The following is a 26,832-nucleotide window of genomic DNA, read 5'->3' on the forward strand; positions in this document are numbered from 1 at the left end:
CCTGCAGAGTCCTCGGGAAATCACGATTCGGGTCCGGTTCCGGCTGGTGCTGCTCAAAATTCTGCACCGGGTATACTACCCCCGTACCCTACTGTACACTTGGGGTGGGTGCCAGTCTACTTTGTGCGCACGTGGGTGTGGGGGGGGGGGAAGGGTCCTTCTACCACATACTGTGGGAATGCCCGGAGATAGTACCCTTTTGGACCAAGGTCGCAGACACAATGGCGGAGGTGGTGGGCTCTCCGGTCCCGAGGGAGCCCAGATGGTTACTCTTAATGATAAAGGGGCCCACTGATTGGACCAGATATGGGGAACTCTGGTTGGTCATGGCAGCATGAGTGGCAAAAAGGAATATTGCCTGGGGGGCGTCGCCTCCTCCACAGTGGGAGCAGGGCCTCGATTGGTGTCAGAGGGCAGAGGAGACCATTTACAAAAGTAGGGGGTGCCCCAAAAAATGGAAGATCTGGGGGCCTTGGAGAAGATACAGGGGAATGGGGGGTGGCCTGGGATAAGGGTTTTACTTTGAATGTCCAGTTAATAGTTAATAGTGACTATTCTTTACACTGTACACTGCCTGTTTGTCTGATGCAATGTGACCAATGGATTGACATGTCAACTGGTATGAGCACTGTTAATAAAAAGAGTTTTTAAAAAATGTGTCCTCATCTGACCCCAGTTCATGGTGCCCTAGGACAGAAAGAGAGACCATCTCGGGAGCTGTGAGCTGCATCCCATTAAAGCCAAAGCAGGCAGGAGACTTGCATCAGTTTCAGCTGCTTGGACAAAGGTCCTCCTTGTCCCAAGGAGTGGACAATCTGGCATGTGGGAATTCCATCAACTTACAAACTTATCAATTTTGGAAACGCAAAGCAAATATTGTTTTGTTGAATTGGGCAAGGCACAGGTCAGCTTGCTGTCGAAGGGTCTCCCTAGCAGAATACTAACCTTCACTGTTCAAAAATGCCCCCAGAGTACTGAAGCTTTTCTAAAATCTGGAGCCTGAAATACTCCCATATTCTTGGAAAAGCATACGTCAAAAGCACCAATGCAAACTGAAAATCAGAAAAAACAAACAAGTTAAGGGACTAAACTGCCAGTGTCCTAGCAGCCCAGATCTAAAGCTGCTAGACATGACCTGCTGAGGCCTCAGAGTCACAGTCCTAGCAGGACCAAAATAATTTTTTGTAACTTTTCCAGACAAGGAAGTGACGATTTGATTGCTGAACCATCATACCCTGGTGTCCTCTCCGCATCGAATGAATCCCATGAGAGTGACCAGTGTCATCTTAGTTACACTTTCTAAAGAAAGTCAATCCTGAAAAAGTCTACTATGGTTCTTTTCCCCTCTGGCTTTCTCATAACGGCAAAACATCAGCAATTGAAAATGCTGGCATTGTCACTCCCTCTGGATTAGCCCAATTAATGATCACAGGATATTATATATTGATAAGAGGTCAGGCTTTGCCCTTTTGAATCGGTTCAGCAACTAGAAATTCTAGGGTATCTCGGTTCCGCTGTGGCAAGGAAGGGCATGGGGTAAAACAGTGAGGACATTTTAGGACTGACATAGAATGTTGAAATTGCATGAAAATATGGATGTGGAATAAATCAAGCAAAACCTTGGCAGAGGATGCCATAGTAGGCTTTCAGGAAAATGGCAAATACACATGTATTTCATGTATCTCCTCCCGCCCAGCTATCTGCCCATTTACAGCAGGCAAGTTATGCGGTATGCAACATGCTGGCTTTGCAATTGTCTCTCCTTGGGATACAAATTCTATATGGACATGATCCTTAACACATTTGAAGGTGAAAGGTCTTCCTTCAGCAGTGTGGTAAGATGATGCTGAGAACTTCATTTGCACACTAAAGCGAACACTACAAATTATGTTGGTAGTAAGCAGAAACACAGGCTACCACATCAGTAAATGTCAACTTATAAAGCTTTTTCTCCAGATCCTCGGGGCACATAGTGTTATTTGGCAATACATCTAATATGTAAACCTGGATCTAAGATGCTGGGTAGTGTGCTACACACCTCACCAAGGGCCATATGTAGGTAATTTAATTTTACCGATTCCTAAATACTGAATTTTACCGATTCGATATTTAGGAATTGGTAAATTGAATGTAGGTAAAAATTCGGTAAATTTTACCGAATCGGTAATATTCGTTATTACCGATTCGGTAATTCCCATTCATTCCTATGGGCCTGGAGGCCCATAGGAATGAATGGACAGCCATTCACTATTACCAATTTGGTAAATACCGAATCAGTAATAGGGGGTGCATTTTCAAGGGTGGCAGGGTGTCACATTGACACCCTGTTGCACCCCTGAATCATGCATGAGTGCACATGTGGCGCACATACATGCCCTAAGGGCATGTATGTCTGCCACATGGCACTTTTAAAAAAGCACAAAATTGCTTTTTTTTTTTAAAGGTTTTCGATATTTACCACCAACTTGTAGTTGGTGGTAAATAGCGAATCCTTAAATCAAAAATGCACTCACTTCTGTGCTCCCTACATAGGATTTAAGGATTCGGTAATTTACCGATTCCTTAAATTACCGATTCGGTAAATTACCGAATCCTTAAATCCAGCCACCTACATTACAAAAAGCTAAATACCGGTCGGTAACCGGAAATTTACAGATTTTCGGCCGTTACCGACCGGTATTAAGCTACCTAAAATAACTTTTTGGGGCCTTAACTTGTTACAAGTTTGCTCATATGCCAGTAAGAAGCCCCCCTTTGACGTACTGTATGTCCTCTGAAAAAGAAAATTCAATATTTAAAAACTAAATAAAATAGACCCGTATATTACGTATTTACTAATTTGCTCAGCCAGTCAATCAAGCTTTATTCAATTTAAATAAGTCATAATGGATGCGGTAGGTCTCTGTCGGAGACTCTGCCGGACCGCTATATGGTAAACGAAGCACTAATATAACTGCCAGCTACCATTATTGTTGTTTGTGGTTAATACCGTTTAAAAATGAATCAAGATTTTTTAATAACACTAGCTGTGTTAGCTATGTTTTAAAAATGAATCACGATTTTTAAAAAACACTCTATTTCATTGTGCACGGTACTCACTGCTAGCGGCGCATAATCGCACTTGTGCTGACTCTCCCGAGCCCCGTTCCGTCGCGGCTTCTGCCGTTTGTTGCGGAGGGCTAGAGGGAGGAAAGTCGCACTTCCGCCGGCTCCACCACCACTTCCGGGAGGGTAGCGCTCTAGTCCTGGAGCACACCGCCCTTCAAAAACGGCAAGCCAAGCGCACGCGCAGCGGACGCGCGCAGCGGGCGCGCCAAAGGCAAGCCCGTCTGCGCCCTGCCGCGACCAGGGGCCAGCCCCCCTGCTCCAAACCCGAGGCAACCCATATTTCAATTAAGGTACGACTCCGAGGCCCTCAGTAAATTAGAGCCCAAATCAAAGTCTGTGTGTCGCAACTCCATGTGCCTAAATAACACCATAAGGAAGTGTCCACACTGCGGCTTCAACCCCAGGCCCCCGGGCAAACTAATGGAGAACCCCAACCCCCCGCCCAAAATGTTTCTTCTAAACTGTCGGTCCTTGACAAAACACTCCCTGGAAATGGCACTTCTCCTCGACAACCTTGATCCGGATGCCATATTCCTTACGGAAACCTTGCTAAAAGACGAGATTGATCCAGACATTAGCTCCATACTACAACGTGGCTATGGATTACAGAGAGTAGACAGGAAAGGGGGAAGAGGAGGAGGATTAGGGATACTATTTAAAAACTGTTACCAATATAGAGCCTGCCCAGTCGAAATTCCAGACTGTGAAAGTATGAGTTTTGCCTTAGATCTATCTGCAACCTCAACTTTTTCAGGACTACTCCTCTACCGTCCTCCGGGACAAATAGGAGACTTCATAGAATCCCTCCCCTCCTATGTCGCCGAGCTAGCCATCTCCTCACCTCACTTTACAGTGTTAGGAGACATAAATATACACCTGGATGACCACTCAAACCCCCTAGCCAAGTCCTTCTTAAACAACCTTGCAGCCCTCCAATTAACCCAAAAGGGATTTGAATCTACACATAACAAAGGCCACCTGCTGGACGCAGTTTTAAGCAACGATCATAGGCTTGAGGTAGGGAGGCCCGTCCCACTTCCTTGGTCCGACCACTCCTTGGTACCACTAATCTGGGACATTCCAACTCCCCTATCAGTTCCCCCCCGTGCCACACTAAAAGGTAGGAACTGGGCAAAGATATCAATTGACCAGTGGGCTAACTCCCTTTCCACCACTACACCCCAATCAGGAGACAATCCAGACATACTTTATTAACATTACACTGAATGGATACAGTCCTCACTAGACGCCATAGCCCCCTTGAAATCCCTTAAGGAAAGAACCAAATGCAAAGAGTCACCTTGGTTCAACCCTAAATTAAAAGAGCTAAAACAGAACTGCAGGAGACTAGAGAGGACTTGGAGACGCACACTTAGTGAACAGGACAAGTCCAGGCATCGTGAAGCCATCAAGGGATATAAAGCCGGAATTAACGCGGCTCAGTCAGCTTTTTATGAGGAACAAATTAGGTCCGCTTCTAACAGCCCGAGGGAAATATTTCGGTTCGCCAAATCCCTGATTAGTACCCCTCCCATTATGCAAGACCCAACAGAAGCCTAGGACCGTTGTGAAAGTCAGGCAGAGTACTTCTATCAAAAGATCCATACCATCTCCCTATCTTTCAATTCCACTGAACTGCACTCCTCGCAAATTGATACCACCCCCAATACCTCTGTTTATCAGCTAGCAGAATTCCCAGTGCTGGAGGAAGACTCGCTCAAAGCACTAATGCAAAAAGTAACATCCGGATCCCCCACAAATCCTGCCCCCCCACGTCACCTGTTGAAGGTTGCAGACACCATTAGTTCAACCATTTTAAACATCATAAACAGGTCTATAACCACAGGGTACGTACCAAAAGCATGGAAATGTGCACAAGTCAGAGCCCTCCTGAAAAAGCCCAACCTAGACCCAGGAAAAATGGCAAACTATCGCCCGATTTCGCTTCTTCCTTGGACAAGTAAGCTGCTTGAGAAGCACATCAACTCCACCTTGATGCGATACTTAGAAACTAACCGTCTACTCCACGATTCTCCAGCTGGATTTCGCCCAAAACTGGGAACAGAGGCAGCCCTGCTAACAGTAACAGAACTAGCCCGGAAGCACATGGATCAGGGCGGCACCACAGCAATCATGTTGCTAGACCCGAGTGCCGCCTTTGACACCGTGAACAACATCCTACTCTCCCGCCTAATAAATCTGGGAGTAACAGGAAATGCCATCACGTGGCTAAAATCCTTCCTGGAAAATCGCACATTTCAAGAAGTGGAGGGGGCCACTCACTCTAAAATCTGGCCCCTCAACCAGGGAGTGCCCCAGTGCTCCTCCCTGAGTCCCACATTATTTAATGTGTACATGGAACCCTTAGCAGGAATTGTTCACCCATTTGGGTTTGAAATCATAACCTATGCCGACGACACACAATTAGTAGTGTCCCTGAATCACCCAGACAGCACTCCCCTTAACCTGAGTGGCTGCCTAGAAGCCATAGCAAAATGGATGGCCCTGTCCCACTTGAAGCTAAATGGGGACAAAACAGAGTTAATGTTCCTGGGGAACACAACAGTACCAAGGCCTACCATCGATTGGCCGACCTGCATGGGCACCCCACCAGAACCAAAAGACCGGATTAAAAGCCTAGGTATATGGTTAGATGATACACTAAGCTTTAATCAACAGGCCACAATATTGTCTATTGAGGATGCTAAGTAAGGTCTTGCCCCTCCTCCCGTTTCAAGCCCGAAGAATAATGGTCCAGGCCATTATTCTGTCTCGTCTTGATTATGGGAATGCTCTCTACCTGGGTGCACCCTCCAGCACAATAAAAAGACTCCAAATAACTCAAAAATGCGGCAGCCCGCCTTCTTCTTGGACTCCCCCGAAGACATTCAGGAGCCACCGCCTTGAGAAAATTACACTGGCTGCCCATCCAAGCCAGAGTAAAATTCAAGGCGATGTGCATTATGCACAAGGCCATGTGGAAGAAAGCCCCTGCAATGATCTGTTCCCTCGCCACCCCCTATCATCCGCCGAGATCGCTCCGCTCCAGCACAGCTTTTTTGGCCACAACTAAGAAAATCAAACGGGCCAGATGGGGCAGACGCGCCTTTTCATTGAATGCGGCTTTAACCTGGAACTCCCTGCCACCCACACTGCGCAGTGAACCCGACCTGCTAAAGTTTAGGAAAAGCCTGAAAACACTTATTTTCCATTAGTTAGACAGCACTCTCTAAATAAAAACCTACCGCTCCATAGCGCTACGAGGCTTCCGGGTAGTAACGCGCTTTACAAAACACAATTTCATTTAATTTCATTTCATTTCATAAAAGCACAAAAAACAGCAATTCATCTCAAAACACATTAAAACAGAGAATCTTCCCAAAAGTTTTAAATTAATAACCCCCACTTTCATTTTAAGTCAATCAAGCCAGTTATGGTACGACACTTACCCTAATAACCATACGTCTTTCTAACTGATCGTTTAATAAAATTGAAAACTGCATAGCAAATGGCCATTCAATCCAAAGAAAGTAAAAACCTATATCCTTCACTAAAAGAACAGGTTCGTAAAGGCTTTAAAACTGGAAATAGGTGTTTAACTCTATACTTTTTTTGTCCATTGTATAAATCTGTTAAAGTGCAAAGTGCTCTGTGCTGTAAAGTTGTCACATGGGCAGTTTTAGACCTGGCATCTTTTGGCGTGTTCCCCCTGTCTTTTTGTTTTCTGACCTCCTGATTTTGACTCTGTTTTTGCTGGTTTAGTGTCTCTGCGCACTCTCACTGCTGATCAGTGTTAGAGTGCAAGTGATTCTATTTATTTATTTATTTATAGGTAAATCATGTTTATGGATTGGGGTTTTCATGTTTGGCTTATTTGATTAACTGCTAAGTCCCTAGTATATTGCAACGGGTGTGCCCAGGGTCTGTAAATCAAATGCTGCAAGTGGGCCTGCAGCCCTGGTTGTGCCACCCAAACAGGCAGCCCTTCAAAGGGTTCTTAGACCTACCACTGCAAAGTCAGCATGCAGTGGTGACTGCCATGTCGACCTGGCAAGTACACGCACTTGCCATGCCCCAAACCTTCCCTTTTCATACATGCAAGGCACCCCTCATGTAGGCCCAAGTTACCCCCCCCCCCCCGCTCCTTCATGGGCAGGGTGCAGTGCAAGTAAAAGGTAGAACATGTACTGGTGTGCGTAACACGTCCTAATAGTGAAATACAGTGTATTTTGTTTTTCACTATTGAAATCTATCTGTCGCAAAGGATAGAATGGGAGATACTTTGTCATATCTTACAATTATAACTTCCCATTAGGAAAGGATAGGAGGATGGAGTTTAGTATGCCTGGACTCAGAATTTAATCACACATATTTTAGTAAAGATGGTTTTTAAATGATGTGTTTGAAAATGCCACTTTTAGAAAGAAGGCATTTTCTTGCTTAGCCATCCTGTGTGCCTCTGCTGGGTTGTGGATTGCTTGCCCGGCTTGGGAGTAACAGGGGCTGGGCATGTGCATTCACTGTAGACAGCCACTGGGGTGGCTGAGGTGTTTTCTGCCTTTCCTGAATGAGTCAGGTCTAGGGTAAATAGACGTGGGCTACATTTAGATTTCCTAGCACCTGAATAGGCCTGGTCTACCTTACACAATGCCGTATCCACCTCCTACCAGGAAGCTGGACCAGAGAGGACAGAACTGGTTTGGACTAAGCAACGACATTCTCAGCCACAAGAGAACAAAGAGAAATGTGGCGTAAATATTGGGGCCCAGACCCCAGGTCTTCAAAACTCTTTTGGACTCCGAGACATGCCAAGAAGAAGAGCTGGAGAAGCTGTGAGGAGGAACTACCACTTTGCTGTATGCTTTGCTGAGTTGGCCTGCAGTGGCCGCTTCTGTCTTGGGCAGAGAAAGGACTGGACTGAACTTTCTGCAACTTCTTTGTTTGAGTCTCTGCAAGGAAGGGCTTGAAGAAGTCTCAGGAACAGCAAAGACTTAAAGTTCATCTGCTACCAGCACTGGGAACTATGTTTTGTGCTGCAACAGAAGAAAAAGCAACCTGACGCGGTCACTGATGCTGCTGCTGTATACGTGTCCTGAAGGTACCACAGAGGGCACCGACACACTTCGCACTGCAACCCTGGTCTCACCAACGACTCCTCCACTGATCCGCTGCTTGCACTGTGGCCTGTGGGCACCGCATTTCGCACCCCCTCGCTTCAAGCCACGGGTATCCCCCGCCGCGGCTCCACGCCGACATCGATGCCGCTGCTTGAACAGTGGGTCGAGGGCACCACTCTTAAGTTTTGCGATGCACCGCCCTGGTCCCGCACTGCAGCCTTGGCCTACTGACGCCACCCACTCCGGTTCGCCAGCCAACGACAGCGCTCCCGCAACGACGCTGCTTGCACAGCGACCTGCCAACACTGCATCACTTTGCACTGCAGCTGTGGTCCCAATGAAGCCACAGGATGAGCATCACCGAACCGCTTCCTGCACCGTGACCGGAGGACGCAGCACCGCTGCACTTCGCACGGCAGCCCCGACACCTGCAGACGTCGGTGCTCCCAACTTCAATCGCGAGGAGTTTGACCTGCAACACATGCGACTTCAAGGACCGGACGAGTCCTGCACCAACACTGGAACAAACACCTGCCAACGCAGCCTCTTTGGAGCTCAACGAGAGGTCGCCAACGCCCTACATTTCTAAAGGTAATGTTTTGCAGGTCTCTCCGACACTGTAGCTAACCCGGGACGTCGCGGTCATCCAGAACTGTTTGGATTTGTTGTTCATGACGCTGTGATACCCCGGACGGAGCTATCGACTTCAAGGAACTGTATTTTAAGTCTATTTTTAATTATTCACATTTCTGAGAACTGTCTGGTGGTTTTTTGTGTTTTTTGGTCTTTTGCACAGATAAAATATTGGCTATTTTTCTTAAACTGATGTGGTGTCCGTTTGTAGTGTTTGCACTGTATTATTGCAGGTTATGGGTAAATGCTTTACACACTGCCTCTAAGATAAGCCTGACTGCTTGTGCCAAGCTACCAAAGGGGTGAGCAGGGGTTATTGCAGTGGTGTATCCTCCTTATCCTGACTAGGAAGAAGGGTCCCTACTTGGATAGAGTAACAACCAGTCAATTAGAGACTCCCATTTTCGATAGAGAGGGACATAAATTATTCGAACAAATACATTACTGTGGAACAGCCACCAAAAAGTGGACCAGGGAAAGGCAAAGTCTTGTGAGGTAAAATCTATATTGAGAATTCATCAAATGAACACGATAAAATGAGGATTTAAATTAGTGTGCCATAGTAAAACAATCTCATGGGTGCAACTACAACTTGGCATTCACACTGGAGCTCAGTGAATTCATGTGTGTCGGTGTCATGCCGAAGTCTAACTCCGTGTACACTGCAGACAATACTGATACCAGTCAAGGAATCAGGCAAAGTCAGCGTGAAAGCATTCCCAGGACCTCTCTGGATTCACAAGTGTTTCTCCATCATGGCACAGTGGTTCGTCCTCCTCACAGGAGGAAGGGGGTGTTTTCTCCATTCACCTCTGTGCAATATCTTTTTTAGTGCTTAAGCATCCCAGCTTTATCAATGTTCAGCTACTACCAGGCTACCCATCTAGTCCTGTATTCCTTACAAATCAATTTAGGGTGAGGATTACAGAACAGCCACTCGCAGCTGACAATGTGCGTTGCATGTACCTCCAGAATAGTTAGAGGTGAGGACATTTCCATATGATGTGTAGAAGAGAGCCAGTGGGCGTACAGTCCCTCAACCCTATCCCCCATAATCTCTTGGGGGTTTAGTAGGTTCAGTGAAGATATTTGAGCTGGATTAGGCAGAGTCAAGAGGCTAAACTAAGCATCAGGGCACCATTTTAGCCTTCATCCACTCAGTGTCATCAAGGGGGCCATAGTCAGCCTCCCACTGCTCACGTAGGTGCAGAGTGGAATCATGGCCATTCACCACCAGTAAGCGATATATTATCAATATGGCACCCGGCCCAAAGTTCCGAGCATTAGCTTGGCTTCAAGAGGACTGAACTGTGGTAGGCTGGCCACTGCCGGCAAGTATTTATCTAATGAATGATGCAGCTGGAGGAAGCAAAAAGTATTGGGAGTTATGTATGGGTATTTGATCTGGAGTTCTTCAAGGGAGCACATGTGCGTTCTATACCACATATCTCCAAGAATGGAAATTCCAGTAGCATCCCATTTGTCAAACCACTCCAGCCTCTGCACTTCTGGAATATGCCCTCCTGACCATAAATGGATTAACTGCGATAGCCTCCCATGCCAGCCTGTTTATTTCAGAGTTGCATGTCAGAGTTGTATACTAGTAACTTCTGGTAGGCAGCTAGGGCTTTTAGTTCTGTATAAGCATGTGTGAGGTGCTCCCCAGGCAAAGAGGTCTGGTTCAAGAAAATGTGCAGGGTCGCTTCTCTTGTTGTGGATCCAGTCATCAATGCTCACTAACTGTACAGTTTAAAGGTCAGCGGCTCCTACCCCTACCCCACCCCCATGTATGCTGATGCTGTGCACTTGAGGAAAGAGATCTTAGGCTAATGGCCAGTCCACGGGAAGTCCCTCCCCTTGTATGAAGGTATATTAAAGAGACTACCCAGAGGAGCAGCATCAAGGGGGTGTGATCCCACCCCCCAAATAAATGCATATTTGGCTTGGTAGTTGGGTCTTGAGTTGGGTTTGCTATCACTGTGTTGGTTTTTCTTGTGACCTCTGCTAACTTTTAACCTACACCAATACTATTCTACAGTTCTTTGCTTCCAAACAGATACCTGGTCTATTTAATATCCTGAATAAGCAGTTTTAAAAATCACAAGCAAAATAAGATGTTGTGACTGTGCAAAATGGTGATGGTCTGGCTTGACAACACAGCTGTCACCAGACAATTATGTGAGCATCAACAGAGAAGGTCTTTGGATCCATCACATGCTGGGAGATAGGAGCACATGTTCGGAATAGGCAGAAGTTGTGTGCTTGCCCTCACGCAGTTGTGATCACTTTGCTAGTTTACCCACCTGCCTGAGCATGAAGTTTCAAGGGTACACACAGCACACTAGAATGATTATAAAGTAAAGATAAGGGCAGTCATTATCCTAATGGATTTTTTGGTCTAGCTTGACAGTGCCACTGTCACCTGACGTTTTAACCTACACCAATATTATTCAACAGTTCTTTGCTTTCATGAAAATACAGATCTATTCCGCTGCGATTTCCCCTAAGCTTACATTACCATAGAGTGATCCTTTAAAGCCGGAACGCTTGGCATTGCCAATGTTAGTATTTTTTTCTTATTACAATCTACCACCAGAACAGTCTACAAGGTGAAAGGTATACAGGGGTTCCACCATTATTTCCTACACCAACAAAAAATGCGGTCTGCAATGGTTTCTTTTAACCAAATAATATTCTCCAGTATGCCTCCTTACACTATCATGCACTTTGCAGATAGGCCATGGAGACACAGGCATGGTGCCACCAAACTGTGTTGTGTTGCCCCACAGTTTCTCTCATTTTACCTGCATCCATGTTTGCAACTGGCCACAACGACTTAAATTCGCTGGACTGGGGCCCCATCTCTCTATGGACTGAATTAAGTGTTTCCAAATCCATGTACCATCATAAATGCCCCTCTCTTTCCATTTGCTCCCACCTCCATCTATAGGGGTTATGTTATAATTTTAGGCCAAAATTAATATTATTGTATCTCCGTCTTGTATTCTTTTTAAATTACCAAAGTTGGCTCCCGGTCTCAATCTTGCACAGATCAGGATTGGAAAAGACAAAATGTAGGAAGCTGGCTCTTCATGCGATATATTGTTATGTTCTCGGGTTAGGCCCATGGTGCGAAGTAGCTCATTTCTTATATTGTCGAATCTTTTCACAATAACATTTCTGCAGTGTACTTTTGCACGTATTTGCATGAACGACAATGTTGGATTAGTTTAACTGAAACTACTTTGTTTAAACATCTAGCTTTGCACAACCTTATCACGATGCCTTGAACATTCTGTACAAGGCCTCTTTACGCATTATATACAATGCCATTCTTTCTTCATCCACAGGGCGACAGAGCAATCTACATATCCAAAACATTGCTAATCTACAATGTACAGCGCAAAGCTGATTCCTATTATAAATAATAAGCATTCTAGTATATTAGCAGAGGAGGCACTTCAGCTGAAACAGAGGGCTCCTCCATGCTGAGATTTCATCATCAAGCGGTCTGACATCTCAGGGACTGGGTGTCCAGTTCGTGACCCAGACGGGCTCCTTCATTCTCTCTTACCAGGTAATGGAGTTGGCTCATGGTGCTTATAATTACATTCATCTGCTTCAGTCCACTGATAATCACAGCACATCTTCTGTAGGAGAAGAACGTTGGTTCAATAAATATATTGAAAATGTCCCACTGGTATTCTGTACATTTCTCAGGGCACGATTTAGCATGAGTAACTGAGCTAAAGGTTCTGATCTGTTTCCACAATCCCCAAGGGGTCAGTGTTGTTATGCTCAGTGGTTGCCAGAAACCATTTGCTCCCTGATAAGGTTGAAGGGGGGCTTACGGTGGCACTGTGATCTAGCTGGTCTACAGACCAACATATCCTGTGGGGTGGGTTCTTGAATCAGTCTAGGCACCAAGCCCCTAGTTTATGTTGTCCAACAAACACGCAAATCCTACAGGTTAGTAGGAGCTAAACGACAAGATCAAAAAATCTGATATACCTTGTAAAGAGTCCAGGGGTTCTCTTATGCGTGGACAGAGGCTTGCTAGATCAATCCCAAAGTGCTCCGTTAGGGTGTAGTGTGGTCGAGCAGCCTTAGGCTTAATACAGAGGAGTGCAAGAAATTTGCAAATGCACACAATGATTAATAAACGACACACAACTCAAGATGGAGATCCACATCAATTTATAAAAATAGAAAGCATCTTTATAAATGTTTGGGCATCGGAGGAAAATTGCTCAGGTAGGTATGTTTTTAAATATAAATACTTTCTAGTTCAAAAAGTAGACAGTGCAATTTTTTTAGTTCTTCAAAGTTATCCTATTGAAGGAAGAACAAGTTCTGCACACATGTATAGAACAGCGACTTACAAGACCAATCTCCAGGAGTTAAGGTGAGTTGTGGGCAAGGTCCAAAGCAGCACCAGCAGCACACCACCAGCGGCACTATAAATGCAGCGGGAAATGTGCATGCCCTTCTTACACACATTAGGAAGTAGTGTTAACCTGAGGTTTCTAAACATTAGTCAGGGCTTGCACCGATAGGGTCTCTAAATACGTGTCCAGTCTGCCATTGCAGGCTGGTGTGCACTTTGCACTGATGGCATTTCTAAACATGTGTCCAACCTGCCATTGAAGGTCTGTGTGTTTCTCAATTGCGCGTCTACTCAGACTGACCTGTTTGTCATTAGCCAGCCAACCTGAGAGGACCTTTCACTACCACCAGAGCAACCTGAGGTTAAGTCTTAAGGGGTGAAGTGAGTGGTAGGTGAAAGGAAGGGCAGGTACACAGAAGTGTTCCCTGCCCATGTAGTGAGGAATACACATGTGTGTATTCACTACGTAGGAGGTTTGCTCTAACCATAAGTTAACATGGGGGAATGGTTGAAATTACATCTGGCTGCAATAGTTGTTTGCAGTCGAGCAGAATCATGATGTTTCCCATCATTGTTTCGCAGTGACAACCTCTTTCCAGTGGTAAAGGGGGCTTTGTTATAATTCTCGCATAAATGCCATGCCACTACTAGAAAGTGCAACAAGGGAAAACCTGGTGTCCTAATTAATTATAATTTATTTGAAACATCCACACTATTTTCTTTTAGTGATTGGGTTATTTATTCACCCTATTTTTTATCAACTCTTTTTTTGTATGAAAGGACCTTCTATCCTTTTCTTGGAACATATAAACAGTAACATATACATATTCACATATATAACCATTTACATAACATTTATCACGATGTACAACACCAATACTTATTGACAAACACCAATTTGATGTAATTTCACATCTACATAAATATATCACAATAACCAATGTACCATATGTACTCAACAAGGACACTATAAAGTATCATTCAACATTCTAATAATTCAGTCCAAATTATTTTCCTGAATCAATTAAGTTTCCTTTTTATATCCACTTTTGCCAACTTAATAGCAATTGCCGACGCGTTTCGAGCCACATGGAATCTCAATGGGCTCTCATCAGGGCTTCTTACTCACAATACATTAGTAAAATCTACAATACAAATGAAAGAAACTGTCACTCATAAGTCTAGACCCTTCTTTTTTTATCTTGTCCCTTTATTTATAGAACCGGTCGTACCTGCCAATGTCCTGTACATTTTTTTCAATGGCCAAGCGTCTCTCTCACTTTGGAAAAGGGACCCATATTCTTGATCCTATGTGAACAATAAAGTTCATTTTGAAAAAGCTAAGGAAAATACTTTGTTTGTACCCTATAACTCTGTTTTTCAAAGAAACCCACGTACCTTTCTTAAATCCTTATAGTGAATCTTCACCATATCGGCCAAATATGCTTATTTTTAGATGCAAGTCCAATATGTCTCTGTTGAAGGAATCAACACACTTCTGTTCTAACTCGCAGATTATTCGCTATATAAATGTGCGTGGAGTTAGTGCGGAAACTGTGTTGCTTGTGAATCTACGATAGAGGGAACTGAATTTGTACATAGAGACGTGAAATGGAAACACATGAAAGTTCACTAATTGTAAGTCCAAAAACGTTGTGTATGCTATAGTATGCCCATGTGCTAAGCTATACGTAGGCAAGACAAATCAACAAATTAACCAGAGGATAACACAAAACAGATCCAGAATTAAAAAGAAGGTGATCACTGCCCCTATGGTGGATCACTTTATGAAGGCTATGCATTCGGAACGTGATTTTAAATGGACTGTGTTGAGAGCACTGAATTCATCTAAAAAAGGACAGATGTGGAGTCTTTATTGTTGGCAAGAGAGGCATACCTGATCATGAGATTCAACAGTGTACATTCAGGATTGAATGAAATGTCAGAAGTGTCAAGAATATAATGCTTGAATTGTACATTTTAAAAGCCTCAGAGGTTTTGCATGCAACCCTATTATGTGTTAAACAAAGTAATACTGTTTGAAATAACTGACCATGTCCTGAGGTGTTCAGTATGAAATTAGATGACCAGGAGGATAATTTCACAGAACTGTATTCATTTTATTTCACTGTTTTTCAGAGTAACTGCAACTCCCATAATACCAGGGAATATGCGCAGTGTAATGGGTAGAACCCAGATGTAAAGCGCAATTCATCGATTCAGTTAAAATATGAAATCGGAGTGCCAGAGGCTCACGGGTCATAGGCAGAGTGAGACTCTCACATTCACAAGTTGCGGGAGTCACGTTCCTAGACATGTAATACGTCAAGAGCTACGATCGGTAAAAGTCTTGTTACGTCAAATGACACGGGCAAAAACATGAAAATAACTTCATTACCCAGAAGCCCGAGTATGGTCAGAATATTACCAGAAGATCACGGCAGATAGAGACTTCCGTTTTTGAATTCACGGGGAAGTGCGAAGAGACATGGCAATTCGTTTATAAAAGGAGAGCAGGTGAGGACTAGGTGTACCATTGGTTAATAATTAAATGAGTACGGAGATTCAAGTGCGGTTGTAACAAGATCTGCTGTGTGATTTGTTTAATTACAATACGAATAACCAGGCAAGGAGCAGAGGTCCACGAATAATCCTTTGAAAACGTTCCGCCGGTCACAGAGGTATGTTGTTTTCCAAACTAACTCCACGCACATTTATATAGCGAATAATCTGCGGGTTAGAACTTGACAAAAGTGTGTGGATTCCTTCAACAGAGACATATTGGACTTACATCTAAAAATAAGCATATTTGCCAGATATACTGAATCTTCACCATAAGGATTTAAGAAAGGTACGTGGGTTTCTTTGAAAAACAGAGTTATAGGGTACAAACAAAGTATTTTCCTTAGCTTTTTCAAAATGAACTTTATTGTTCACATAGGATCAAGAATATGGGTCCCTTTTCCAAAGTGAGAGAGACGCTTGGCCATTGAAAAAAATGTACAGGACATTGGCAGGTACGACCGGTTATATAAATAAAGGGACAAGATAAAAAAGAAGGGTCTAGACTTGTGAGTGACAGTTTGTTTCATTTGTATTGTATATTTTACCAATGTATTGTGAGTAAGAAGCCCTGATGAGAGCCCATTGAGATTCCGTGTGGCTCGAAACGCGTCGGCAATTGCTATTAAGTTGGCAAAAGTGGATATAAAAAGGACACTTAATTGATTCAGGAAAATAATTTGGACTGAATTATTAGAATGTTGAATGATACTTTATAGTGTCATTGTTGAGTACATATGGCATATTGGTTATTGTGCTGTATTTATGTTGATGTGAAATTACGTCAAATTGGGGTTTGTCAATCAGTATTGGCATCGTACATTGTGATAAATGTTATGTAAATGGTTGTATATATGAATATGTATATGTTACTGTTTATATGTTCCAAGAAAAGGATATAAGGTCCTTTCACACAAAAAAGTTGATAAAAATAGGGTGAATAAATAACCCAATCACTAAAACAATATAGTGTGGTTGTTTCAAATAAATTATAATTAATAAGGACACCGGGTTTTCCCTTGTTGCACTTATAAATAGGCCCTACCTGGGTCCTGTCCAATGGGCCCGACCCCTTTTTGTATTAAACTACTAGAAAGTGGGCATTTCCATGCTTTAAAAATCTTTGTGTAACTTTGTGCTTGGCTCCAGTACACACCAGGGGTTGGGGGAGCACATTTGTGCATTCCCCAGCAATAGCTTTAAAACACTGGCCATGAAACTGAAACGACAGACATCTGCTACTTGCAGGCCTGGCTGGATAGATTGGAGAAAGAGGTTTTGACACTTGGACTTTGGAACCGGATCATGGCCTCACTAAACATTAAGATCTGCATTCTACGGCCTCATGGCAGACAGGACTGAAATTTAGGGGAGACATCTGTGGTTCAAAGGGAGACCCTTTGAACCACCCCAACTTCAAGACCCACAACAGTAGAACTACTGGTGCCATACATCAGCAGGGCAGACATACGCTGGTGGAGACATGGGACTGTGTGGTGCACAGTGCCAGAAGATTCTGTTGTGCACAAAGAGTATTACTGCCATTGGAAGGGACCGCGTGCCCTTCCTGAATAGTGGCTGGGCTGGGTCGAGTACCTGCTGCTGTGTGGCACACTGAAGTGTACACTCCAAGGGCTTGTTGACTTGCCCCCTGTTCGTTCGTAGGTCTTAGGGACATCGAAGATTTCGTACAATGGACCCACACAATCTACTTGTGACACCTGGAGAGCAGTGCATGAACATGAAAATAAGAATTGAACCTTGAGTCCGGATTGCCTTGTGAGGAGCCCCGAAGTCTTGCCCGCATCTAAGGCATGTGGCCCATGCATCGTGGATATCTTGGCACGCATAAGCGTCTTGGTGCTGAGTGGATTCACCGGTTGCAGGATCCAACGTGGCCTGCTTCGTCAATTGTGCTGCATCTCTCGTGCAACATGCCTACTGCATGCTCACTGAGTGCTGTGTCCGATTCCCAGGTTGCGAGCCTCTGAGAGGTAGAGAGTGAAAGAGGTGAGGGAGGAGGAAGGGGGGGGGGGGGAGAGGGAGAACACCTGTGATTCACGAGCGATAGAAAACCAAGAAGGCAGTGGAATAGCCAGGTTGCACCTCATTTAGTTTCCAAAATTAATTGTTAAGACCTGTGCACAAATCATCATTGTCGCCCTTTAGTGCCATTGTAAAACAGATTCCAAACTTAATGAAAGTATGGAGGTGCACCAAGATACATTCATGGAACTTCGTCAGGGCTCTATATTAGATTAGGCTAATACGCCAGGAATGATCATCACGATATAGTAGCAACCTTGTGACAAATGGGAAATGTCTGTGTTGCAAAGAAAAACCCTCGATGCAGAAGAAAGTAAGAACTTGTCTTTATTCCGTCACCCACTCTCCAAGACTGCCAGTTGGCAGTCAACATTCTAAAGCAGACTTCAGTGGAGCATACCATCAGGAAGGGGCAGGGGGGGGAGCAGGAATGTACCACTGTAAATATACATAAGGTGTGGGCAGATTACAACAGTCTGGTACCTTGCTAAGTGTCTAGATGTGTGTCCCGCGTTTGCTGGTTGCTCATTCAATGTGCATGAACTTGGAACAAAGGATTTCTTCAAGAATTACACTGGACTGGATACGCCTGTGATTCATGACATTAGCCACAGTGTTGCCTTAAACGTTGATTTCCTTCCAGAAGAGCATTACTTTTGACGTTTGCTTTTCCCTGCATGGCCTTGGCCCGCGGTGCTGCTTAAAAGTGGTTCAATTCTGTCTATGTACATATTTCAGATATCGTTGTGACCCAGGGTGAACCCTCTAATTGTGTGGCATTGAATTAGAATTGTAACGGAGGCCTGGGTTGGATAACGCGTTGCACCGCATGAGGGTGCTGAGGGGGTGTAGAATAGAAGATTTCCCAAGTGCGCATATTGCCGATATCATTCGAACATGGGTGTTTAGTACTTCTAGTAATAATTCCAAATGTGATTTATGCCCAGAAATGCATGATGTCCAAGTTGGGTTGATTATTATGTGTGGTCTACAAAAATAATTTATATACATCATATGTGAAGTCTTTTTTCTGATGCTCAAGGTATTGATCACGAGTGAGTGCAGAAACGATGCTTTACACATTGCCTTAGTGGTAAGCCTGCCTGCTCAGTGCCAAGATACCAGAGGGTGAGCACAGGTTATACAGTGTGGTAATAACCCACCCCGGATGAGAGTGGTAGGTTTTGCTTGGCTGGGGTATTGCCTCAGCCAAGAAAAAAAAGTGCCAGTTCCAACAAAAAGGATTTCAAATTAGGAGGTCAGAACAGAGTCTCTGGTGGCAGGTTGGCAGAAACTAGTCCGCAAGTACACCAGAGGCTGGTTGGTTTACAGGGCGCACCTCTAAAGTGCCCTCTGGGTGCATGTATTGGTAAATTCATACCTGGAATCAGTGTGGGTTTCCCATTGCAAGATGTTTGATACCAAACTTCCCTATTTTCAGTGAAGCCATTATGTAGATGGTGGAAACTCGTTTTCACTAGTGTCCAGCACATGTTTTAAAATGGCTTCCCTGTTAACTTGTACTGGCAGTAATAGGCCTGACCAGCACAGGGAAATATCTGCTCATGCACAGCTCACATGTAATATTCAGCACCCTTCTTTAGGGCTGTCAGGCCTGCTGTAGGGGTGACTTACTAATATTACATGCAGTGTTAGGGACGTGCAACATGTTTTTTCACTTTCGTCTATACAAAGACACGGAGCTTGCAATGGCAGCCTTGCATGTGCTTGGTGCTGCCCTTAGGAACACTCTGTAGTACCTCAGGCCCTAGGTACCAGGGGTACCATTTACTAGGGACTTACAGAGGGTGCTAAAGGTTTTGACAATTGGGGGAATATTTGTACAGTTTTGGGAAAGAACTCTGGCAACGGGGACCTGGTTGACAGGAACCCAGTGGACTTTCAGTTGAATTCACATCATTTACCAGGCAAAAAGTGGGGTGAACATGTCAAAAAGCCGCACTTTCCTACAACAAAGCAAAGATTGAGATAAAAAGGAGTAATTTTAATGTACTTTTTTTGTTATGGTGCCAGACAAAGGGTTGAGTTAGAGGACTGAGTAGTTTAATCTCCTCTTGATGCCAGGACACTGCGAAAGGCACTTAAGAAAAAAACACAGCTTCATGGTTTCTCCAAATATTCATACAACAAAGCAAACAGCTTGCCACTTTCATGAGGACATAATATGGAGAAGGAATTGAGAAACCAATAATGCAGTAAAATCCTAGTTTACGAGGCTGGTCCTGCTAACAAGCACATTCAATCTTTTAAAGATGATCTGACCATTGAACGTCATTCAGTGCACTGGGCAGGAAGTAGGTGTGCCATTGCACTGCTGAAGAATGGCTCTGAGGTATATCTCACCATTCTGCACACAGTGCTTAATTATTGTTATCAGGATGTACTTAGGAAGTATTTTGGGCAATGTATTAGAAACTGCTATACAAACGGAACTCTCAAATTCTGAACTGAAATATTTCCAGTCCACCTGCTATGGATCTTGCTGCCACTTGACGGGTACACCCCGACTTGGTGACTTCATTAAAGAATAATTTGTAAATCAATACAAGCAGTATGTTCGAATACTTACTTTGCTACATAGGCAGCACAAACACCACCAGGTTTAAGGTTTGGGAAGACCAGAGGAAGGGCACTTTGAGGATGGAGCATATCCAGAGACACCTGCAGTGAAAGCGGACACATTGGTTAGGCACTGAGAATCCTAAAAAAGCATGGCTTGCTTTACAGGAGACTTTCTGAATAAAACAGATGTTTCCATACATAGTATCTAATATGTGTCTACTACTTTATGATTCTTCTATCCTCCCACACAAAGGAACAAGATCCCTAGTACCTTAGTTAAACACAGACAACTACTATAATAAAACCCCATCCCAGAGGTTGGCACTGTTAAGCGATCTAACCCTTCCCACAACTGAAACCAGACTGTGGGATATCGTTTAAAGAGCAAGTACGAATTCTTTCAAGTGCTCTTATCCTTCGAAGGCTATTTTGTAGTCCTACATTACATTTGAGGTGCATTCAAAATGACCTGGTATACCGGCACACTTATGTACAAACAAGGCATATGTCCTAGCATTGCCTTCACCTACAGGTTTTTAGGAAAAAGGAATGTAGAGCGCCTTAACATACTATCATGGGCATATACTATATAAAAAGATGTTTATATAAACAGATGGGATTCTGTAATCCCTGTATAAATGGCAGGCTCTAATTTCTTTGTAATCGGCAACTAGTGACACACTCAATCACCAATTATAAAGAAAAGACATCAGTACTCGACTATTATAAGTTATTACTGTTGAGATCTGATGTCACCATGCCTATTGCAGAGCCAGCAGCCAAGGTGAAAGGCAAGTCAGGTCACGGAGCACAATTGAAGCAGCTGTTTAAAGCAATGAAAAACAGAACGTTGTTTTGCGGTCTTCTGCTCTGTTTTTTTAGCTTACAATGAAAAGCAGAGAGAACATGTTTATTTTTACACTCGTTAGATAGTTGAAGAAAAGCTAGAATCTTTCTGCATGTTTGTACACATTTTTCTTTTTTTTCTTTTTTGATTTCAAGTTTTTTATTATTACTTTTATAGTCAAGACATTAGCATTTAACCCCTTGGGCGTGGCCGCAATTCTGCGCCTGTGCGGCCGTTTTAATTAGTGGGCGGGATCATGACGGCCCCCAGCCGTCATCAGCACATGCCCACCGTGATGCATGATGGACGGGGGCCATCATCAGCATGGAAGGGGTTAAGGTACAAGGTTAGCCAATTGTAGTCGTAGTTTGTACAACACTGTTAACCGTCACTTCGAAACATATGCTTAGCTAACCCCACCTGACGTGGTTTAGTGAGAATAAGAAAAAGAAGAAAAAAAAAGGTGATCGAAAAAAGCAGGGGAGAAGGGGGTGAAAGAAGTACACAAGGAACGTTCTGCAGTTGTGAGACTTATAAACGTGTGGCCTGCCGCCACATTACTGGCTTGCATATTGCGAGATAGGGAGAGACATCAGCCCAACTGATCCGTAGGGCAATAGTGATTGCGCTTAGTTACATTCTTTCTCTAATATCGGTTTGCAAACAAATAACTAACCGGTTTTGATGTTTTAATTTTGCACTAAAAGTTTTATTTGTATTCTGTTTGCAAACATGCTGGTTCTTTCATATGAAAGAGCTAAGCCCAAAGTTTTTCATGGTTTGTGGGAAAGGTAATGGTGTGACCATGTATTATATGAAATAAAGTACTTCCTGGTGTACATAAGGCTGTTGCAAGTCACCTCAGAGTTCCATAACCTTATAACGAAACTCGATCTTCGGCTTTGTTCCTCTATATGGTTATTGAACTCCTAAGTAACTTGCAATATCCTTATAATGTGCGGCAGGTGGTACTTTATCCCTTATATTACTTTCTATATATACTAACATACAAATGCAGCACATAGATATGCAAGCATTGTATATGGCGATGCATATTACTAACAATGTATACAGAATCGGTTAAAATACATACGTTTTATACCAAGCTATAAAACGCCTATGCTGAGATGTGTATGAGACATTCACACCGATCACATCCACTGTATAATAATGGCATGCATGAGAATGAGAACTGATTTTCCAAGCTCTGAAACATATATATTACTTACATACTGTATAGTTGTAGTTTCAGTTTGCATTGAAAACGGTTTTTTTTGTTTGCTTCTATATTTGGTGCAGTTTGGAGAATCTGCACGAAATATGTCACTTGCGGGTTTTTGTGACAAAATGTCAACATTTATGCAGATCCATCCAGGGAGAGAACGGGTGAAATATAGGTGGCAGAACAAGGTGTATTTTTTCATTTACACTCCCTACCATAGAAATGTTTGTTTACAGCTACATCAAAACCGGCTGAATGCACTTAGAACTCAGACTTGTGTCACAGAGTGGTTTGATGTTAATCTGTTCAGTAGTTTTTGAGATATTTATTTATTATTTATTTATACAAAATTTATAGCGCGCTCAGTTACCCAGGAGCATCCCGGCGCGAAACAGAAGAAGAGAAAGACAGCTGCTCAAGGCTACACGGGGAACAAATGAGTCTTGAGAAGTTTCCTGAAAGGAAGGATCTTAGACTCCGAACGAATCTTAAGGGGCAGGGAATTCCACGAAGACGCCACTTGCACTGGGAAACGTCTGCCTCCAGAGCGAGCCTTCCTAACTCTAAATGACTGCAGAAGATGTCCTTGATCCGAGCGCAAGGGCCGTGTGGGCTTATAGGGGCGTACCATGGTGGAAAGAATGGGGGGGCCCTTGCCATGTAGAATCTTGTGGGCCATACACAGCGCTTTAAATTTCACCCGTTCCCTGACTGGGAGCCAGTGCAGCGTTTTCAAGGCCGGGGCAGCAGAGTGTCTTCTGGGCACATCCATCAACACTCTAGCAGCTGCGTTTTGTGTTTGTTGGAGAATTTTAAAAGTCGCTTCGGGAGCACCGAGAAACAACGCATTCCCATAATCGAGCCTTGACAAGATTAGGCCGCGAATCAGCAGCTTCCTTGCAGGATCAGGAAGCAAAGGCAGCACCTTGCGGGCTGACCGCAGCAGCCCAAAACAGACCCCCGCGGTCTTCCTAGCGTGGGTCCTAAAGGACAGATCTTCATCCAACCAAACTCCCAAGGTCTTAATCTCCTTTTTGGGAGCTGGTGGGTCACCCAAAGACCGGGGCCAACAACTAGGAACAATGGAGGGACTAGATTTGCCTAGGAGCATCAGCTCAGTTTTTTCTCCATTAAGCTTTAATGCAGAGTGGGACATCCAACGATGGACATTGGCGAGGCAGTCATGCAAAACCTCGGGTTGTTCCCCTAGCTTGGTAAGGCCTACCACCAGCTGAGTATCATCAGCGTAGCTGATGATCTTTACTCCTGAGGGGGCCACCACTCTTTCAAGAGGAGTCATGTATATATTAAATAAGGTAGGGCTCAAAGATGAGCCCTGCGGGACTCCACATTGAAGAGGGAAGAGGGTCGATTTTTCTGCTCCTTCCCAAATTTGGTAGAAACGGTCGGAAAGGAAAGATTCTAGCCATTTTAGGGCCGTCCCTGACACCCCCACCTCTGACAGTCGTTGGAGGAGCACCTGATGACTTACGGTGTCGAAGGCAGCACTCAAGTCCAGGAGGATCACTGCCACTGACCCTCCTGTATCAAGAATGCTCCTTGCTTCCTCCACCACTGCCAGAAGAGCCGTGTCAGTCCCCTGGCCGGGACGAAAGCCAGTCTGGGAGTCTCCCAACAAGTGATGGGACTCTAGATGACAAGAGAGCTGCCGGTTGACCAACTTCTCCGTAACTTTAGAAAAGCCGGGCAGAAGTGAGATAGGCCTAAAGTTGGCCAAATTAGAAGAATCCAGTCCTGGCTTTTTCAGTAGTGCTTTCACCACTGCCCTTTTCCATCTCTGTGGCACCATGTCCTGAGAGAGTGACAGATTAACTAGGTCAGTAAGCGGAGTAGACAGAGTGTTAGCTACTAGTTTAAGGTATTTCATGGGGACAGGGTCACTAGGAGATCCACTCTTCATCTCTTTCAAAGCTGTAATGACCTCCTCCTCAGAAAAAGGACCAAAGGAAGATAGCTCGTCCGGGCAAATAACTGGACTGACATCTGAGACCAGGGTCTGAGGAATTGCAGGCAGAGAGGACAAAATCTTCTCTATCTTAGAGTGAAAAAAGAGAGCCAGTTCTTCACACTTTTCTTTAGGATTGTCATATACAACTGGAGGGACGGGGGCCTTCAGAAGTTCCTTAAAAATGTTAAAGGATTCCCCTGGTGAGTTACATGCCCTCTCGATCCTGACGCAGAAGAAATTCCTTTTGGCATCCTTCAGCGCATTTTTATATTTCCTCATCTCTCTTTTATAATTTTCTAGCCTTTCTTTCGTCCCCTCTCTCCTCCATGCACGTTCTAATCTTTTGCATGAGGTTCTAAGACCCCTAAGTTCGGGGGTATACCATGGAGCTGAGCCAATTCTTCTTTCCCTGACAGGTCTCCGTTTTTTTGGAATCAACGAGTCCAATGCAGTTCAGTTTCAGTTTCAAAACTTTATTCGGTTAAAATACAAATAACCATAAAAGTAGCAAACAAATACAACAGGCTACAATGATTGCAACTCTAAAAATAAGTGTTCAGTGAGGGAGATCAATAGATTAAAATTTAAACCATTTCTCTATCCATTTGTTTCCGTAAATGAAACACAGTTTTTAAAAATTTTAAAACCACAGTTACAGTTAAAACTGTGTCCATTCTCTGGGCCTCTAAAAAAGCTGGGCGGCAATTGGTTAAATTCATTTCTTTTAGAAAAGGGACACTGATTTCAATACGAGAGGCTCTATAAAATCTGCAAAAGAAAAGGATATGAATATCCGATTGTTGTGAGAAGCCATCACATGGGCAAGTGGGCAAAATGCGGGTCCATAGGTTCATACTAGGAAAGGACACCAGTCTAAAATATATACAAAATCTAAATCGAGTTAAAAGAAAACGATCATAGTTTGAAGTGGGCAGGGAAAGATATGGCTGTACAGTCTTAGTCTCACATAGAGTAAGATGGTGGGATTGTACAGAGTGTTTCAAAGTTTCAACTCTCCTCCTCTTGTCCTCAAGATGGTCCAGGCAGAGGGCTTTCAATGTGCTCCTTGAGATGCTGTCCATTGTAGATGGATCCGAAAAATAAGAGAAGCACCCCAAGTCAGTTAGGAAGCACTTAACATATCCCACCCACTGTGATCTCTCCACGTGCTCCAGGCGAAGGGTGTCCTGTAACAGAGCCCGGTTCATAGTACATTCATTTGTAGTCCAAACCCTGTGCCACAGCAGGATGGGTTGAATTTTAATAATATCTGATATATGAGATAAACCCAGTTCGGCGTGACAATTGAATGTGGCAACAGACTGTGGGACAACAAGGACTTCCCTCAAAAACTTATTTTCCACAACCTGGATAGGATCAACATTTGCGTACCCCCACAAACCTGAGCCGTACATAGCCACAGATAAGCATGTTGCTTTATATATAATTAAAAGTTCTTTTATTGGTTTCCTGCCCAATTTTCTAACAAAGTTCTTTAAAGCCATGATCGTTTTCATAAATAAAAGAGTTCTGGCCTTAATTGCACATGTCCATGAACCTGACTCATGAAATAAAATGCCCAAATAAGAAAAGGTTGGGGTATTATCTAGTGGAAGATTATTTAAAAACATTCTTTTCATTGGTTTACTTGATTTGGGGCCACAGTTCATTGTAAATGTTTTGCTACAATTAACTAGCAAGTCTAGATTCAGCATAAACTTCTCAAAGCTTGCTACTAGCTTTTGCAGAGCCTGCGGCGTGCGTGCCATAAGCACGGCATCATCCGCATACATGAGCGCAGGGATTGCCCTCCTCCCGACCCTGGGCATATCCCCGCACTCATGCAGCAGGTGATGCTCAAGCCCGTTAATGTAGAGGAGGAAAAGAAAAGGTGCCAGCACACAACCTTGACGTACTCCACGACCCACACTAAATTTTCTGGAGCATTCCCCCCCTCTACCGTAGCGAACAGACGCTGTGGCTCCACTATACAGTTCCCTCAAAAAACAAATGATGGTATTATCCACTCCCATACCTTTCATTACTGCCCATAATTTGGCATGCGACACACAGTCGAACGCAGATGAAAGATCCACAAAAATAAAATACAAGCGTTCCGACTTAATCCTTATATACTTGTGCTGTAGCAACATTAAATTTAGGCCTTGCTCAATTGTACCGATCCCTTTTTGAAAACCAAATTGCAAGTCGCTCACAACATCATTTTCTTCCGCCCAGCTTTGGAGTCTTGCCAACACTATTCGACCCAAGATTTTTATTGAGGAATCAAGAAGGGAGATAGGCCTGTAACAGGCACAACTGTTTCTATCCCCCTTCTTGTAAATGGGGACAATGACA

The 26,832-nt window shown here is 43.9% G+C and overlaps 1 protein-coding gene across 2 annotated transcripts in view; it reads right to left on the bottom strand.

Annotated features, from left to right (window-relative positions):
- TRMT61B (tRNA methyltransferase 61B) overlaps positions 1-26,832 on the bottom strand; it is a 201,051-nt gene that overhangs the window by 54,858 nt on the left and 119,361 nt on the right. For both annotated transcript variants that reach the window (XM_078647509.1, XM_078647508.1), the window contains exon 4: positions 20,444-20,535. In XM_078647509.1, the coding sequence (XP_078503635.1) occupies positions 20,444-20,535 (92 nt within the window). The remainder of the gene's footprint in view (positions 1-20,443; positions 20,536-26,832) is intronic.

The sequence above is a fragment of the Lissotriton helveticus genome, chromosome 6 (genome assembly GCF_964261635.1).
Source record: "Lissotriton helveticus chromosome 6, aLisHel1.1, whole genome shotgun sequence".
Taxonomy (NCBI): Eukaryota; Metazoa; Chordata; class Amphibia; order Caudata; family Salamandridae; genus Lissotriton; species Lissotriton helveticus.